The sequence below is a fragment of the Lepisosteus platostomus genome, chromosome 19, assembly GCF_059453375.1.
Source record: "Lepisosteus platostomus isolate fLepPlt1 chromosome 19, fLepPlt1.hap1, whole genome shotgun sequence".
Lineage (NCBI taxonomy): Eukaryota > Metazoa > Chordata > Actinopteri > Semionotiformes > Lepisosteidae > Lepisosteus > Lepisosteus platostomus.
The window spans coordinates 7,922,988-7,941,770 of record NC_142629.1 but is presented as its reverse complement, the minus strand read 5'-3'; the positions used below and the strand labels follow the sequence as shown (position 1 = coordinate 7,941,770).

Sequence of the window (18,783 nt, the reverse complement as noted above, 5' to 3'; positions counted from 1 at the left end):
GGCATATAATAAGTCCAGTGTTTTGTTTTGTTCAGACGTGATTAAAGTCCCCTGAAATATCCATAAAAGCGCTAGGGTGTTTTTTTTCTAGCCTGGCTGCGACTGTGTGAATGACGTCGTGTTTTTTCCGTATTTGGATACAGTTCTGATAGCTTACCTGTTGCTACAGTTTAGGAAGACTCACAGAAGCCATATCAAACAGGTGCTTTAACTACCTGTCATCTAAAATACATCCATAAAAAACGACAAAATAGAAAATAAAAAAAAACCCTTTCGGTTACATTTTAAACGGTATTTTACCAAGTCCCTACTGTAGCGTAAGGCGAAAGAAAACACAACCACTGCCTTACCTCTTTTACACTTACAAATAAATGAAGAAAAACTATACCTGAATAAAAAGTCCTATTAAAGGGAATCGGGTGGTTCAGAATATTAGAGGAGAATAATTAATGTATTGTTATACAACCTGCGAATCTAGATCTGAAGTTAGTTGCCATGGAGCGGCGTAAAAGGATAAGTAAGGGATAAAAGGAAACCTATCACCTATTTTTTCTAAGCCCCACCTCAAATGACACATATCTCAGAAGGTTTAAATAGTCCCAACAGCGACTGAAAATCACGCGAAGACGAAAATACCGTATCAACAACAGTTAAAAAAGACTTAAAATAAAACAAACATGAGCTACTTTCCATTTTTTTCAACAGAGACCTGGGCTCTGCTTGTTTTGCTTCTAACCTTGCTGATCGTGTGAGTATTGTCAACACTATTTCGTTCAGGATTTTTTTTGTCTGCGGTTTTGCATTAAATGTTTAAGTATATCGAGGAGGGCTGCCACTTGGCTACGTTATTTGTCGGTCAGTTTAAGAAGGAACATGACTTTTTAATGTTGCTCTAAAACCTAAATAAATTAATGGGTAAGTTGTGCGTTAAACGTTTATTAAATCGATATGTCTTCATAAATACTTTGCGGGACCTCACATAAAAAGTGACATTTCTATTCTGTCCATATAGTAAATAAAAACGACGGTTAATTTTTTGTTGCTTACATTTTACTTATCGCTCTAATTGTTCTACACTGTAAGAATTACGTTTTACGATTTGCGAGTTTGCTCATTATTGAAGTTCATTTTTTGAATTTGTGTATATTGTAATAAATAGTGTGTGTATACTGTCTTCATCCTAGTGTTTTTCAACATTAACACAAACTTGTTAAACGTACCTGTAGGAGGTAACATATCAACATCAAAAGCATATGTCAAGCCGTAGTGGTTCACAGTTCAGATATAAGCACCAAGTCTCGTGTTGTACTGAATGCCTGCCCTCTGAAATAAAAGGGGAAAAGCACCAACAGAAAAACTTTCTTGAATTTGTTACACGGTTTCATATCAAACAAAAGGTAAGGCTGAAAAGGTGATAGCATTGGTCACTGTAGGTTAATTAGCAACCAGCTTGCAGATGTTTTTTATTTGTTTTTTATTAAGATAAAACGTTTTCCATAATTATGAACAATGGACAAAGTCCAAAAAGAAGAATGCACAACCCAATTATAAAACAAAACATACACCCACTCACCTCTCCACCCTGCAAAAAAGAATATAATATATAACATATAACACATCCTAAAAATGTGTATATATATATGTGTGTGTTTATATATTATTTCATATTTATGTTTCTTGGAGTGGAAGTTTATATTTAAATGATCAAATTTAATTAACATTTACAAATTAATCATTAAATTAAACAAACAAACTTGTTGATTTAGCACACAGCTGCTCATTATTCACTGAACTATCCAGTTAGTAAACTGCTTTCAGTTAGTTAAAATGAACCCTGTATGTCAGGTATTGTTGCTCTTATTTTTTATGGGAAGTCTTCTTCTTTAGCCTTCATCCAAATATATTATTTTAATCTGTGCTGAAGGCAAAGTGTGTACTTCACAGTCTGGTTTCCTTCATTTGATACATACAGGATTCATCATCAGGATTCTATTATAATGAAAAATAGGGAGAAACATGGACGTCTTCATGATCATTAGCCTTTTAGATATGAGTTGTTACTAAAATACATTATATGAGTATTTATAATTATATGAGTTACTTAAACAGAAAAAAATTAGTCTGCACACAGCTTAGAACAATGTAAAACCATTCCCTTCATTTCAGAGTATATTCATTTTCTTTAAAAACCAGTAAAGACTACTTCAAGTATGTACTGTGCATGTTTCAGCCAAACTGATGTTGTCAGCATATTATACTTGTGTCTTACAGTATGTTCAGGTGAGTGTGAGAAGTGCTGACTACTTCACAACTTTGAAATGGCACTTTTTATTTATTACCTCTGTCCCCTTTGAGATGACTGCTTTGATTTTAACATGTGCCTTTTCTTTTGAAATGTAAGATATGGGTATTGGCCATATGGAACCTTCAAAAACATTGCTATTCCCGGACCTAAGCCTCTCCCCTTTTTTGGAACATTTCTTGAATACAGAAAGGTGAGCTATATTGTATGTGCAGTGTTTTGCTGGCTAGGTAAGTGAAAATTAGTTAAATGTTAAATTAAACATTGTGCATGATTGCATGAATACCAAAATGAGTGACTTCACTTACATATTATGGATTCTACGTTTTTTGGTATCTTAAGGAAGGAAGGAAGCTTAAGTATCTTAAGGTTGATGATTCATTGTTCATTTTGTTTTATCGGTCCTTCGTTGAATCTGTTCTAACCTTTACCCTGATCTGCTGGTTCGGCAACCTGAATTTGAGAAGCAAGAACAAACTGGGCATTCTTGTGAAAATATGTCAAAAGGTCATTGGTGCTGATCTTCCAGCCCTCTCCTCCATCTATCATACACATGTTCTGTGAAAAGCAAAATCCATCTGTGACAATCCTTCACACCCCTTGTTTAATAATTTTCAGTTACTCCCATCAGAACGCAGAAACTGACTCCAGATTTTAGTTCTAATTATTACCTGTAGCCATATCGTTGACACTTGACTTCCTATGCAAATATATATGTATATTGTTGTTATTGTTGTTCTTTTTTTCTGTCCATCTGTACACCAAGTCTGTTGCTGTAAAACAACTCACCCCCCCGGGGATAAAAAAGGCTCTCTCTCTATCTTGCCATTAAGAACAAATTATTTCTTCCTTTCTCACTGTATAAGGAACAAATGTAATTATAAAACATATTTTCTAGGGTATCCACAACTTTGACATGAACTGCTTCAAGAAATATGGAAAATTGTGGGGGTGAGTTTCGTAAATGTGGATAAGCCTGGAGGTTTTTGCAGTCCACAGACTGACCATACTTGTCAGGGATGTCACCATGTTTTTACTTATCACGCATACCTACTGTGCTACCCTAGTACATTTATAATTACATATTTAATCACAGAAGGGAAACAGATGTTGTCCGTCGATCTCACAGTGCTTAATGCTGAGCCATCCTTCTCTTCAGAGTTAAGAATTACATGAGCAGATTCCATAGTTTATTACTGCGTTCACTGATGCAGAAGGAAAACAGATTTCCAATGAAAAAATAGTGTTGGGATCTCCTTCAGTCCCTCACTGTCAATGGTTTTTAAAGGTAGGAGTTCCTAACTAGTCCTGGGGGACCATGCTCCTGTTGGGTTTCATTCCAGCTGAGCTCTTTACTTTGAGTCTATAATAAAACTTGGTTTAAATCAATTTAATTAATGTTTCTCGACAAGTTCATAAAATCCGGAAATCGTGGATGACTTATCAAATGCTTTAGTTAAAACCTCCAACATATTTAAGAACTGGAAGTAAATAAAGAGTTCAAATGAATCCTGTTGAGTAAATTACAGGTACAATTACAGAACTGAGAGCTGAAATGAAAACCTGCAGGTACAGTATGTAGGTCCGAATGACCAGTTTTTTTTTCTCTGAAAGTTGTCTGGTTACTTGTTTGCTGCAAATACTGAAAATACTGACACAAGACTCCCCCCAATATTTTTTACAATGCAGTTTTTGATAAGTGAGATTTAAACTTTTAAAGGAAATCTGTAAAATGGAAAAAGCAGATTTTTTAAAGTCCCAGATTGTTTATTTTGTTGTCCTCTGTAGGTTTTATGATGGCAGGCAGCCAGTAATGTCCATAATGGACACTGCAATGATCAAGACAATTCTGGTCAAGGAGTGCTATAGCCTCTTTACTAATAGAAGGGTAAGTCCCACTACTTATCACCTTTTCTACTTCAGCCATTATGAAAGCTTTGGGAAGCAAAGCTGAGCACTCTCATACTGTACATATCCACCTGTTTTAATTAATACAATTAATTACCTTACAGAGCTTGGAAGAATATCACTACACTTCTAGTACACTTCTAGAAAGTGTGTCCTGAGCACAAAACACCAGGAAATTGCAATCCAGTACAACACAAAACTTTTTATTCACAGTACAGAGAACACAAAAGACAAAGCAAACAAAAATTTAATTCTTGTCAAGCTCCTGTTTTCTGTAGTCTCTCTTGCATGGTTCTTCCTAATAATACCTAGGCAGTTAAGCTGCTTATGGCATGAAAACCAAATACTCGATCTTGCAGATTTCATTACACATGGGTCTGTCAGTAGCTTCCTTCTTCACTCTGGTACTGAGTACAGAGGTCCTGTTCTCTTTCCTAATCGGGAAATGCTGGAATGGATCCTTCCATTTTCTGATTTTTTGTTTTTTTACCTGATCTTTCTCCATTTGGTCAGGAGACAAAGGGCAGTCATTTTTTGCTACTTTCTGGGGAATGAAGTTCAGACAAAATGTGACCTCTTGTCTAAACCTGCCTTCCGATTACTACTATATATACAGTATGTGGAATTGAATCTTGGTCTATGAATGTTTTTGTTAAAAACGTGTCAGATAAGTAATGTTTCATGAATAAATCGGAAGAAATTACAGTATTTGCTCAGTTCTTTCCACAGACAAATGCAACATGTTTCCAGTGATATATCTGTTGTCTGGTTAGAATTTCGGTCTGAATGGTCCACTCTATGATGCCCTGTCTATTGTTGAAGATGAAGAATGGAAGAGGATGCGCAGTGTCCTCTCCCCATCTTTTACCAGTGGACGATTGAAAGAGGTCAGTGTTGTGTTAAGTGCAGTCCAATTCCATAATATGGCTGTGTGAACAGGTATCATATTAATGTCATGGTATACAGTACAAATTGAATTTCTTGCTTGATTATAAAACTTTAATAAAATACCAGGAGGTTATTTTTATTTAGTTTGTTTAATTGTTAGTGTTTTATTTGTGTTGCCATTGGCTTTGTTCTTTGTTCACAAAGATTTTACATTATAAAGCTGCAAACCTGATTGACATGGGATTCAGTCTGTCCAAAGTGTGGTAACTTTCATCAAACAAACTATGTTTGAGTAGCACATAAAAACAAAACACTTTACATTATTCTCACTTTGAAAAGAATAATAATGCTGTTTGGGGTATAACCGTACAAACAGTGCTGTTGTATATTGTATGTTCAAGAGTAAAACATTTCCTTGTTGTACTGAATCCTTAAATTTTTTTACAGATGTTTCCAATCATCACTCACTATGCCAAAATTTTGGTACAAAGTCTACAGAAGAAATCTGACAGAAATGAACCAGTACAAATGAAAGAGTAAGTAAGGACCATATGGTGGTATTACAGATATATACAGATACTGTATCTATATAGGCATACATGTCTGAATGTCACTCCATGTCAACCATACATAAGTTAATGTCTGTACGTTAATTTGTTTTTCATGACAGTAATCAAACCTATAAGAATTTATGCTATAATGACATCTAGTGCCGTACTGCGTGAAAGGAATTGTTTATTTTAAGAAATTTTGAAAATTTAAACAAGACTTACAAAAACTAAGAAACATACAAAACAGCACAGAAAAACAAACAGCTGGACAAAGAAAAATATCTCACACTTGCTTTTACCTTTTTAGTTTTCTTGTTGAAATAAGAAAATAAATGAATTCCATGATAAAGGTGTTAATAGACTATTTGAATGTGTAAAAAAATCAGGAATATGTACAAAACATGGTCTTTTTCAAAACCTTCATGAAAGGGACTCTGGAGCCTATAAAACCACTTTACAGTGCTTGTCCTGTTGTGGATTGTGGCGATCATCTTTTTGAGGCAGCTCCTGAAACTAGGTATTAATGACAGATTTACATTATTTAACAATATTTTTTTTTCCACAACCATTACGAACAATCGGTGCTGATTGTTCTTCCTTTGTTAGTTTGAGAGCTGGCTCTGGGGAACCAAAGATTGTTAGGTCAGGATCTGAGGGCATATTCTTCCCAAGCAGGTTTAAGTAATGCTAAAATGATTGGGCTTTTAAACTGATAGGGTATGTTTTTAAAAATTTAGTTAAGGGGAGGGTTCAGTTAAAAACAAAAAAATTAGATGCACTCATGTTTTGCTACAAAAAATTATTCTGTTTTAGATTCTTTGGTCCATACAGCATGGATGTTGTTACCAGCACAGCTTTCAGTGTCAACATTGACTCTCTCAACAACCCTGATGACCCCTTTGTGGCCAATATCAAGAAAATGCTCAAATTCAACTTTTTACACCCTCTTCTTATAATTATAAGTAAGTCTCTCACATTGTAGTTTCTTACATTGTAGAGTTGGAAGCTGTCAACAAAGCAACAAACAACAGTATAGTAAATTCTATAGTGAAAAGTAAAAACAAAAAGATAAAATACACATTTTGGGTGTGTAGCCTTCCTTGGGTGCGTAAAGAAGAAGGCAGGAATCGGAGACAGAAAGGGATGGGTCAGAGAATAAAAATAAGCAAAAGGTGACTGGAGACTTAAAAAATCACCTTTTTTTTCAAATATGCATTGAAATAATTTGGAAATTTGTGATGCCTGAAATGACTAACTTGACTTTGTCTAAAAGATATGCTGTTTGTCAATCTCCAAATCAAAATAAAGGGAACATATTTTGTATTATGGTGCCCAGAACTGACCACAGTGTTCTACGTGAGATCTTAGTGCATTCTAAATCTTAAACATCACTGTCCAGCTTTTAAATTCTGTGGTTCTTACAATATATGCAATCATGCTTTGCTTCCCCACATTAGATTGAGAAGGACAAAAACAAACTAAATAAACAGCACATCCAATTTGGGTGTAGTACAGTATCTTGAAGTTCTGAATCCCTGCAATATGTGTATGTTCCTACTTTCAGTGAGCACTAACTGATCAAAAATTTAATTTACCACATGTCTGCCCAGTCCATATTGAAAATGATATTGATGGATTGACTCTCAACAGAGCGGTGGCTCTGTGGCTAAGGATCTGTGCCTGTGGTTTGAAGGTTGTTGGTTAAAATCCTGTGGCCGGCTGAGGAATTCCTTCTCTGTTGGGCCCCTGAGCAAGGCCCTTAACCCCAACTGCTCCAGGGGTGCTGTACAATGGCAGACCCTGTGCTCTGAACCCAGGCTCTCTCCCTATCTGTGTGTCTCATGGAGAGCAAGCTGGGGTATGCAAAAAGATAATTCCTAATGCAAGAAATTGTAAAGGGTTAATAAAGTGATATTATTATTATTTTACCCAAACATCTACTTTTTTTTGTTTAGGTCTCTTCCCTTCCCTTACCCCATTGCTGGAAAAACTAGAGGTTACTCTTTTTCCTCGCTCAGTAATGACCTTTTTCTATGACTCTCTTCGGAAAATAAAGGCTGATCGTCAAAAAAATGTTCACAGTGTAAGTGCTAAAAATAAAACAAATATGTTGGCTGCCATTTCAATTTATTTTATGCTTATTAACATCTTAATAACAACACTAAAAAATTAAAACAATTTCTGTGTGTTTTTGTCAATCATATCATTTGTTTCACCTTTAAAGTGAAAATGAAGTGAAAACCCAGAATGTGGCGATATCCTTCAGTGGGTCATTCAAGTATGCTGCCTCTGTGGTTTAAATGAAATGTGCTGGTATGATGGACTGATTTAATGCAGTTATTAAATTAAACATTTTAATAATAAATCCTGTAAATGACACTTTCAACTGTTTGATTTTAAGACTTAATATTATTGTCTATTTTCATGGGCCTTTTCTTTTAGAATCGAGTGGATTTCTTGCAGTTGATGGTGGATTCACAAATACCAGATGAAGCAACTGAGACCAAGGAAGGAGAAAAGCCACCTAAAGGTACAGTGTAAACTTGGCCAGAAATGTGTTACACTCAATAATCTCAAATTAAGACATCTGCTTCTCTGAATCATGTTATCATTTTATGAGATGTTTTCTGATGTATGGAAACATTTCTCCCTCAGTTTTAGGTTTCAGTTTTACTATCTTTGTTATGGCTGCGATGATATTTACAGACTCCTGATGTTGTTTAAATGAAATGCTAAATTGTGTTTCAGTTCTGTCTGTCTTCATTTTCTTCACCTTTTCTCTGCAGGTCTGACAGACCACGAGATCCTGTCTCAGTCCATGCTGTTCATTTTTGCCGGCTACGAAACTACAAGCTCAACTCTTTCATTCTTGGCTTACAATCTAGCAACTAACCCAGATGCCTTGAAGAAACTTCAAAAAGAGGTTGATGAAGTTTTTCCAAACAAGGTGAGAGACAGTTTTACTCAACTCATTCTATATTAATTTGGTTAAGTTTGTGTTTCTAGGCCAAGAAAATAATTCCATATATCAGGAAATAACAAAATGCATAAAATGAAGATGTCAAGTACTGTAATTTTATCTAAATAAAGCAGCCATATCACTGCACTTCACAACTGGCAACCCACTGAAGTTAAGCAGGTATGAGCCTGGTCAGTACCTGGATGGGAGACCTCCTGGGAAAAAACTAAGGTTGCTGCTGGAAGATGTGTTAGTGGGGCCAGCAGGGGGCGCTCACCTTGCGATCCACGTGGGTCCTAATGCCCCAGTATAGTGACGGGGACACTATACTGTAAACAGGCACCGTCCTTTGGATGACACGTAAAACCGAGGTCCTGATTCTCTGTGGTCATTAAAAATCCCAGGGTGTTTCTAGAAAAGAGTAGAGGTGTAACTTTGGCGTCCTGGCCAAATTTCCCAGTGGCACTTACCAATCATGGCGTCCTAATAATCCCCATTTATAAATTGGCTTCATTACACTGCTCTCCTCCCCACTGATAGCTGATGTGTGGTGAGCGTTCTGCTGCACTATGGCTGCTCTTGCATCATCCAGGTGGATGCTGCACATTGGTGGTGGTGAAGGGGAGTTCCCATTACCTGTAAAGTGCTTGAGTGGAGTGTCCAGAAAAGCGCTATATAAGTGTAAGCAATTATTATTATTAAAGGCATTGTAGATCTTACACCCATCTTAAATATGCTAAGACTACAATTTCCAGATTATACTTTCTACAGTATATTGAATTATGACCACTCATTTAGCAATCAAAGGCATGAAATTCTGACTCTATGGCAATGAGTACATTAATGTTTTTATTATACTACACCACTGGTCTTACAATTATTTTAAAATCTACCATAAGAACATTTCTTGAAGACATAAGAAAGGTTACAAGTTAGAAGGGACTGTTGGTTCTGTCTAACGTATTTGGTTGGTTGTTGCTAATGAATCCAAAGATCTCATTGTGTTGTTTCTTGAATGAAGCCAGCATTTTATCTTCAATAATATATGTCTGTAAAATTCCTCTTGCTCTCAAGACATACTGTATGTAAAGAAATACCAGTGAAAGATAAACCTAGACAGTAATAAAAACCACTCCAGATGATAATTAGCTTCTTTTAGGAAAATGTCCCAGTGACAGGAGTAATTGCATTGCTAACCAAACTGATCAAAAAGGGTGGAGATTTTGGTAAGTGAATGTGATCCATATTGATCTGTATTGATTTAGAATTTACCTAGTAAAACCAAGAGTGAAATACATCAAAGGCAGTCAACATACAAATGGTTCACAAGAGTTGCTGAATTAAGCTTGAGCTCCGTTCATTTTACTTGGCAGCTGTGACTTAATTCCTCAAAGCAGTAGCACACAAATACAAGCAGCAGTGTGTCATTTGGAGTAGGGCCAGGAGTGACAGGCCAGGACGTCCATGGATGTCAATGAATGGGTGACTGTGAGTCCTGTTGTCTTGCAGTGATGTCAGTGATTTTCCTGACAGAATTTACTCTCCAGTCAGACTCTGTGGAGCATATCAAAAGATGAATGGATTTAATGATCAGGCTGCCTGGCCACCACCATTCTCTCCTTGTATTACAGCAAACATTAATGTGAGCCAAGAAATAAAAAAAAAAACAATAGGTTGGGCATTTCTTAGTGAACAATTAAGAAGCACCTATTGAATGATCAAGTAAATGATCAATTATCCTTTCCTGTTTGTGCTCTTGGTAGTCTCCAGTGACATATGAGGCACTGATGCAGATGGAATACTTGGACATGGCACTGAATGAGTCTCTCAGGCTGTATCCCCCAGCAGGGCGAGTGGAAAGGGTTTGTAAGAAAACGATTGAGATCAATGGGGTGACCATCCCCAAGGGAATGGTCATCATGATTCCATCATATGCTCTGCACCGTGACCCTGAGCACTGGCCAGAACCTGAAGTCTTCAAACCTGAGAGGTAAAGTTGCTTAGACACTATATATACCTGAATTGTGATGCAACTATGGGTGGAGAAAATATGGTCTCTATATAAAATAGAAAACAGGTCTCTTTAGTCTGTGTAGATATAAACAAAATCTGCATTATATCCTTCCATCTGAGTGATCTGTTTAAACAGATTTAAAAACTGTTCACTCAGCTTTTCGTGTTTTTTTTTTTTAGGTTTAGCAAAGAAAACAAAGAAAGCATAGACCCATATGCCTATCTGCCATTTGGAGCTGGACCTCGGAATTGTATTGGAATGAGGTTTGCCATCATTGTCATGAAAATGGCAATAGTGCAGATACTTCAGAATTTCAACATTGTAACCTGCAAGGAAACTGAGGTGAGAATGGCCAAAATAACTGAAATGTTTTTAACCTCTTTAATTCCCTTCTTATTTAAAATTTGTTCTTGAGCACAATCTTTTATGTCTGCAAATAACTTATTAACATTTATGTAAAGTTGGTGTTCTTCATATAAATGCTTAAGGGTTATTTTTTAAAGATTGTATTTATAATATTTTCATGTGTAAACAATGGAGAATCATATTAAAATCAAATAATTGTAGTTTGTCATAATTTATGCACCCTTAATCTAATTGTCTGAAGTTTGTTGTGTGTATTTAATTCCTCAATTCACTCTCTTTAAGTTATTATATACATTTGAATACAAAACTACTGATTTGTAAACCTTTTTCTTGTAAAGTGTAATTTCACATACAGTATGAAGAAATGTCACTCCTGTAAGAGAGCAATTTGGAAAGGATTATAGCAATTTATGACTTTCAATAATGTTTCCTCAGATCCCACTTGAACTGGATAATCAAGGATTCATCGCACCCAAAAGACCCATAACGCTGAAGCTTGTCCCTCGCACTCTACACCTCGAGGAATAACCAGCCAGTATCACCTTCTCTGGCATCTGATCAGCAGTTTAAATAATTAATAACAGACGTGACAGAATAATCAGAGAATTTTAGAAAGAAATCAGCTTTTTTATTACAAAAGGTTTCTACAGAAAAAATAAATGACAAATATATACATTTTATAAAAATTTCAATGAGAAAATGAACCAAGATTAGTTTTTTAGATAAATTTGTTTCAAAATTTTTAGCCTGGTAGAAAACAGTGCTGTAAAACCATATACACCATAAAATCATTGCCTTGTATTTGTTTTTGGTTAGATACAGTATAGAGAAGGTAGTAGTAGGTTTTTTCTCTGTATTCCTTTAAATTTTGAAAACCATCTAATTATATAATGTTTTATCTTACTGAGATACAGACATCCACATGTCATTTTTAGGTAGGACAGTTTTGGTTTAATCCACTTGGTTAAATGGCAGCTGTCACGGAACAGTTCTTTCCGGGCTCTATGCAGATGACACAATCCGGAGAAGTAAGGAAACACTGGGGAAATGCAGGAGACGGAAATGGAGACAGGGGGCGTGTCCTTGGTGCGTAGGTGTCCAGGGGGAGTGAGTCCGGGGCAAACAATCCAGGAAGAAGTCCAAACGGGGAATCCAAAAGACAAGCATAAATCCATGACCAGGCGATCCATCCAGGAGCTTAAAAATGGGAACTGGGTCGGGACCGGCGGGGGGAACAGGAACAGAAAGTTAAAAACATAATGGAGCCAGACGTATCAGGACCTGGGCTCACATGAACCGGGAGTCAATGTAGAGCCCCAATTATCGTCTGCGTCTGGCTTTTAAGGGGGAACTGAAAAGGGGCTGGAATAAGGAACAGGTGCAGGGAATGAGGCAGAACGAGGAAGGGCTGGAGTGCCCTTAAGAGGAGAGTTAGGGATTGTGACAGTAGCCCCCTGGCCCTAGGACTAAAACTTCACTTTTTAAAGGAATATATTAAGAAATTAAAAAAATATAGTTCAAATTCTTCTTTCTCTGTATCCATTTAATTTTGAATGACTGGAAAAACCTTGGAAATGCTTGCTTTCTGTATGAAGATTTTAATGCCTTAAACTTAGTATGGAAGTTATTAACTGAAGTATTGTAGGAATAATGACAAGAAGTCAGACGCACTCAGCAGTTCCAAATCATAATCATTACTGAAATTAGCTACTGTATATACTATGTCCAGTACTAAATACTATATATAATTTCACATTTGTCTCATGCCTCCCACCTCTACCCCATCTCCATCTTGCAGCTACAGTTTGGTAAATTCCTCTCTCTAAAATGGTTTTGAGCCTCCTAGTCTTAGGGCCAAAGGAGTGCTCCCTAATAAAGTGGGTTGAGCCAAAACTAATTTTTTACCTACATTTTACATAAGCCTTTGCCTAGTAGTTTAAACCAGAAGCATACTGCCTTGTTTTTTTGTTCGCGTTGAGTGTACAAATTTTGTTCACAAATAAAACATGGTACTTTACCACTTGTCTGCAGTTTTATAACTTGAAGGCAAAAGCTGATAAAGAAAGTAATAGCAGTAGTGTATACAGTATGCTAGGGCAGTGTTTCTTAAATTCATTTTCACATGTAGAATACTGTTTGTATATATATTGTGATTATCTTTGCGTCCAGCTTGAATACCACAGGCTGTGATTGCAAGAAAAGCAATTATTGCATTTTGATACATAAACTACTAAAGCCTTCTAGGTATTTTAATCAATCCTGTAGGCAGCTACTTTGTTAAAAGGTCTAGCTGTATTATGCCCTGGCAAGTATTCCTCAGCTCTTATTTTTTAGTGCCGTAATGATAAGGCTCAGCAGGAAAGAGAGGATTCATAACCTTTTACATATAATAAAGCCCTGATACCTTATCAGGTATAGAGACGTCTTGTCACGCAACAGAAAATGAGTCTGTTCTCCTTTTACAAGCATATAAAACATGCCTCAACAACCTTTTCAAGCTCCACACTATATGTCTAAAGTGAGGGTTTTACACTAATAACTCACATTACAGCGTTATTCCTGAGAATGTATTGGTAATAGAAATTAAACATTTAGGCACAGTTTAATTTAAGTTGCCTAATTAATCACAATTTAAATTTCCTTTTTTGCTCTACAACCATTATTTAATTAGTATCCTACAGTCAGATTTGTTGTAAAATCTCCTGACTCGTAAATGTTATACAATAACAACATCACTTAGTTCTGTTGTGTAGTCTAACACACCCAGTTACCATGCAAATCTTTAAATCTTTAAATGTTTAGATTTATTTTTTAATATGGTTGATAGCAATTTGTTTTTTCTTGTTTGTCACTTTTGCAACAACCTGAAAAAAAGAATAATAAAATAGTGAGACTTGATATAAAAAGACACTTGATACTTAAAAAGATTTAAAAAGATACTGGGCATAAATGCTTGATACTTGATATAAAAGATACTTTATATATAAATACTGAACAAAACTGGTTTGTATTATTTTATTGGCTGAAGTCTTTATTCAAGTCAACTCACAATCAATGACGTAAAATATTAATACTAATTTTAATGTTCACTAATGTTTAATGTTAGTTGGTTTTAGTTAACAGCAGTCAGTTCATGTAATAATATTGCATTGGATACTGGGCTGCACAGCACCAGTGAGATGGTTACAGTGCTACTCAGTGATACCCTAAACAACATCCACTTACACTTGTTTTATTTAGTTTATTGTATTGTATAACTGTGAAAGGTACTAAACAAAAAATAAACTTAATTTAATTAAATAATAAACAAGAAGGAAAGGAAGTCCAAAGAGGCAGAGCTACAGTAATTCGGTCAGCAGATGTTGTTAAAGAAGTGTGGATCATGGACAATAGGTGTAGTATGATGTAGGATGGTGATGATGATGATTAATAATAATAATTGCTTACACTTATACAGTGGTTTTCTGGACACTCCACTCAAAATGCTTTACAGGTAATGGGGACTCCCCTCCACCACCACCAATGTGCAGCATCCACCTGGATGATGCGACAGCAGCCATAGTGCGCCAGAACGCTCACTACACATCAACTATCAGTGAGGAGGTGAACAGAGTGATGAAGCCAGTTAAGAGATGGGGATACTTAGGATGCCATGATTGGTAAGGGCCAATGGGAAACTTGGCCAGGATGACGGGGTAACTCTTTTCAACAAACACCCTTGGATTTTAATGACAACAGAAAGCCATAGCCTTGGTTTTACATCTCATCCAAAGGACAGAGGCTTTCTACAGTATAGTGTCCCCATTACTATACTGGGGCATTTGAACCCACACAGACCACAGGGTGAACACCCCCTATTGGCCCCTTTAATACCTCTTCCAGCAGCAACCTTAGTTTTTCCCAGGACGTCTCCCATCCAGGTACTGCTGAGCTTCAGTGGGTTGCAGGGCAATATGTATTACATGTTATGGGGTGCAATTCCTAACATTACTGTATACTATAGAGCACAGGTCATCAAATAATAATTCACACACAATTACAATGTGCATTTTTGTTTTACGTTGCCTTATAAAGTCAATTTTGGACTAAAAATATTTGAGAAAGCTGTTTTTGTTGTCTTATGTGGTATATAAAGAAATGCTAAAACTGTCTCAAATTTCAATATTGCAGAGAATGGTCCTGGGTTTCTTTTGTTTTAAAAACAGCATTACAGTCTCTTTTGTATTTGAGGTACTTTTTTGTATTATTTACATTTTCCTCTTTCCCAGCAGTAAAGTTTTTTTCCACATTGAGACAACAGCAACTGTTCACCGAAGGTTTGCTCCTGAGTCTAAATATTTTTCACAGGCAGAGGGGTTCTGTGAAGCTGTTTTTTGAGTTTTAAAAAAACGATCATTCTTAACTAAACCAAGAAAAGACTACAATATTTTGGCATGGTATTTGATTTCAATCTTTGAGAATGTTTTAGGACTGATATAATACTTGCAATTTTCAGATCATCTTTCCATTTAACACAAATCCTTATTCATCGCTTGTCTCCAGATGTCAAAACTTGTGTGAACTTTTGGCCTCACTTTGTTTTCCTGTTTCACTTCCTGTAGCATTTACCATGGCAGGATGCCCATACAGGCTGCTGCAGACTTGGGAATAATCAAAACAGCCTTGGTCAAGGAATCTTACTCCCTCTTCATGAACCTGAGGGTATGACCCTGGTGCTTATTTACACTATATTGTAAGAAGAAAAAGAATACAGCACCCAGCATTTGTATTTCATGTACAGAAACATATACACAGGCTAATTACATTCAAAGTCTGGATAGAAATGAACTACATGTATAGCAATGCATTGGCTTCAGAAAAATAATCTAGATTCAATTGCATGTGATTAGTGAAGATGCACAGTAATTAATACACTTCTTGTTCTTATTTACCTGGATAGTCTCGTATAACTTGCATTTTGTTTTCAAGTTTAAAGCTGAAACATTTTAAAACAGGGGTAGAGAAACGAAGGTGCCCCTTACTGTCAGGACCGCCAACCTGCCCAGACCAGCCCCCAAGAGAGCTAACCAGTGCTAGCAGCGGGGCGATGATTACAAGCGCTGCCGCAGGTGTTAACTCGGCACCAGACGCCCTACCGTGCGGCAGGCTGCAGTTTTTAAGCCATTCAAACCCACTTCTTGTTGCTCGGTATTAAGTCTGCTCTTTGCGAGCGCTACCTGGTGTTTATGCTGTACTTCGTATTCCCCTGGATACTAGACTCCCCTTTTGCCTCTCGACTTTGGTCCTTGCCTTTCGATTCGGATTGTTTGCCTCTATTTGTACTTCCTGGATTTCGAATCACCTTTCTCCTTTTGACCACGATCTCGCCTGACGTTCCGGATTGTTTGCCTGCCTCGACATTACCTACTCCTGCTCGCGCAGGATCCAGGATCTTCATTGCGAGTTCCTTAACTTACACAGCTTAAAAACAACGGACAAACTGCTAGTTTCTGAAAATCAACTCCCATATAGACTTTTGTTAAGTTCTTTCATATTTATGAATATCTATGCCTGTAATGGAAAACATGTAATGCCCAGCGTTAACAGCACATGAAAATATAGCAAAAAAATATAATGACAATGCAGACATATTTGTTCATACTAGAAAATGCAGGAACTTGGAACTTGAGTCCAAAATTTAGTTTACAAATTTTATTAAATAAAGCATAGAAGATGCATACGTGTTTATGTTACAGGTACTAGAAGTGCTTCTGTTAAAAAAAAAGTGTGCATCCATCCAAAAAAATTATGACAAAACCAAACCAAGTAATTATTGTCTAATAAGTAGTAGTTCTGGTGGTAGCTGCGTAGGCTGCAAAGGAACAAGTAATAGGTTTATTCCATGCTGAAAAAAGAATCTCGAGTTTTCATTCTTGTATTCAGTATATAGCGAAAGTATTGGTAGGGACAATATGCTAATTCTATGTCAGCACACAAAAGTCTTCTCACTGTAAAATCCGTATAATTGTCTAGATATTGTTGATCTTCACTTCAATAGCCACGCGTTGTAGAATCAGAAAAAAAATACAGCAGTTTTCATGAACGTTGCTGGTATTAATTGGAAGGAATTAAGTTTAATTGTTTAAAATTTCTGCACGACATAAGTAGGACTGGATATAATAGTGTACTGCGTTATTAGAGTGACTAGATTGTTAAACTCATGTCATGTAGGTTTTACATTATTTATGCTGAAAAGTTTATTCATAGTGACATTTTTTCAAATATTCCAACACACCGAGTCTTTAAAACAATTGAAAGATCCTGAGGGTCTTTTTCAAAAGGGCAGCTATGCATTTACGGTTCGTGCTCTCTTCCCCCTTTGATTTGTAGAAACAATATTGTGAATACCAGGCGAATTTGATCTCTTCTTGAGAGTGTATATACTGACACCTTGCGGACTCCTCTGTGCTTTTCTGTGCATCTCTGTGTGCGTTAATTTGAGTTATCCATTAAAATATTTCTTTTAACTGCCGAGTTCAAGTGCACAGGTCTAGTGTGAATTATGTAAGAAAGGCGCAGTAAAAAAAACAAATGACTTCTTAGCGGTTTCTTTTTGATGCCAGGTCCACCACCAAGGAGATCCACTTTCCGGATTTTTCACTTCTCTTGTACCTTTCGTGTTTATAAACAGTGAAGCAGTAGACGGGTTACAGTTGCACTGACGTCACCGTCAAAGTCACGTTGAAAAAGTAGAACTCCGAAAACTACACTGCGTGGTTTTAAATCTCCTTTTTCTCAAAGCAAAAAAGGTGGAATTGAAATCCTACAACGAATCACCAGAATTTAATAATATATCGCGGTTAAATTGTTGTTTTTTCGTTGTAATCAAAGTTATGCCACATGTAATGCACGTGCTGTCCGGTTCCTGGAACTACAATAAAATTAACTCTTAATAGACTGTGCAACTTAAAAGAAAAACAAACTTATATTTAAGTAAATAAAATTCGTACAGGGGCTATTGATCTTTTAGGAACGTTTGTTCGGAGAGATTTTTTTAATGGACGGGTTAATGAACAGTAATAATTAACTTGCAGTTAATAAGCCCGTAGTATGCCACTATTATAATCAGTTGAATTGGTGACTTTTTCAGCCAAGACAATATTGCAATTTACTGTGTAAACAATGGATAGCTCTGATTATCCTCTCGCAACCATTTGTTGCGTTTGTGCGATGCTGGTGACACTATCTGTGCAGGAACTGAGAAGCAGACTTCCGCTGGTTCCTAATCCTAACACTCCGCCGCGGGTGTTTGCAGTAACCTGATCCATGTTTCATCTTTTCCTCCAGCAGCAACAGTGAGTTTCTCCTGGTGGTAGCGCTGCAATTCCCGGTGTGTTTTCCGACAAGAATATGGCTGATTTAGGGGACGATACCGGTGCCCGGGCCTTGTTGGCACTGAAGTCTGCACCTTGCAGCCCGGTCCGAGTGGCGGTACCACCCGTGTACCCGCTTTCCTCGAATCCGGTTGGGATCACACCCATTCCCCTCTCTTCTCCTCCGAGGGCCCTAGCCCGCCTGGAAGGCAGGGACTTCGAGTTTGTGATGCGGCAGAGGACGGTGACCGTGGGCCGGAACTCCTCGCACGGCTCCGTGGATGTCAACATGGGCCACTCAAGTTTCATCTCCAGGCGACACTTGCAGATTACTTTCGAAGAACCGTTTTTCTACCTACGCTGTCTGGGAAAGAATGGTGTTTTCGTGGACGGTGTGTTCCAGAGGAGAGGGGCTCCTCCACTTCAGCTACCTAGAGAGTAAG

At 37.0% G+C, this 18,783-nt stretch overlaps 2 protein-coding genes across 2 annotated transcripts in view; both read left to right on the top strand.

Moving 5' to 3' along the window:
• The first annotated feature begins 566 nt into the window (after positions 1 to 566).
• Positions 567 to 13,005, top strand: LOC148645069 (cytochrome P450 3A40-like). The gene is made up of 13 exons (XM_088612559.1): positions 567 to 748; positions 2,402 to 2,495; positions 3,201 to 3,253; positions 4,091 to 4,190; positions 4,984 to 5,097; positions 5,546 to 5,634; positions 6,463 to 6,611; positions 7,605 to 7,732; positions 8,092 to 8,179; positions 8,436 to 8,596; positions 10,372 to 10,598; positions 10,802 to 10,964; positions 11,424 to 13,005. Exons 1-13 carry the CDS (start codon positions 678 to 680, stop codon positions 11,514 to 11,516), a joined length of 1,530 nt encoding a protein of 509 aa, XP_088468685.1. The 5' UTR covers positions 567 to 677; the 3' UTR covers positions 11,517 to 13,005.
• A 5,121-nt stretch (positions 13,006 to 18,126) lies between these two features.
• The window catches only part of foxk1 (forkhead box K1), a 46,234-nt gene continuing 45,577 nt past the window's right edge, over positions 18,127 to 18,783 (top strand). The window contains exon 1 of the mRNA XM_088612558.1: positions 18,127 to 18,778. Coding sequence (XP_088468684.1) covers positions 18,378 to 18,778 — 401 coding nt within the window. The 5' untranslated portion in view covers positions 18,127 to 18,377. The remainder of the gene's footprint in view (positions 18,779 to 18,783) is intronic.

Excerpts from the sequence above, each read along its gene's own strand:
- LOC148645069 (XM_088612559.1), top strand. The coding sequence starts at position 678 with ATGAGCTACTTTCCATTTTTTTCAACAGAGACCTGGGCTCTGCTTGTT. Across the intron at positions 749-2,401 it reads CTTCTAACCTTGCTGATCGT|ATATGGGTATTGGCCATATG; the intron begins GTGAGTATTGTC and ends TTGAAATGTAAG. Across the intron at positions 10,965-11,423 it reads TAACCTGCAAGGAAACTGAG|ATCCCACTTGAACTGGATAA; the intron begins GTGAGAATGGCC and ends ATGTTTCCTCAG.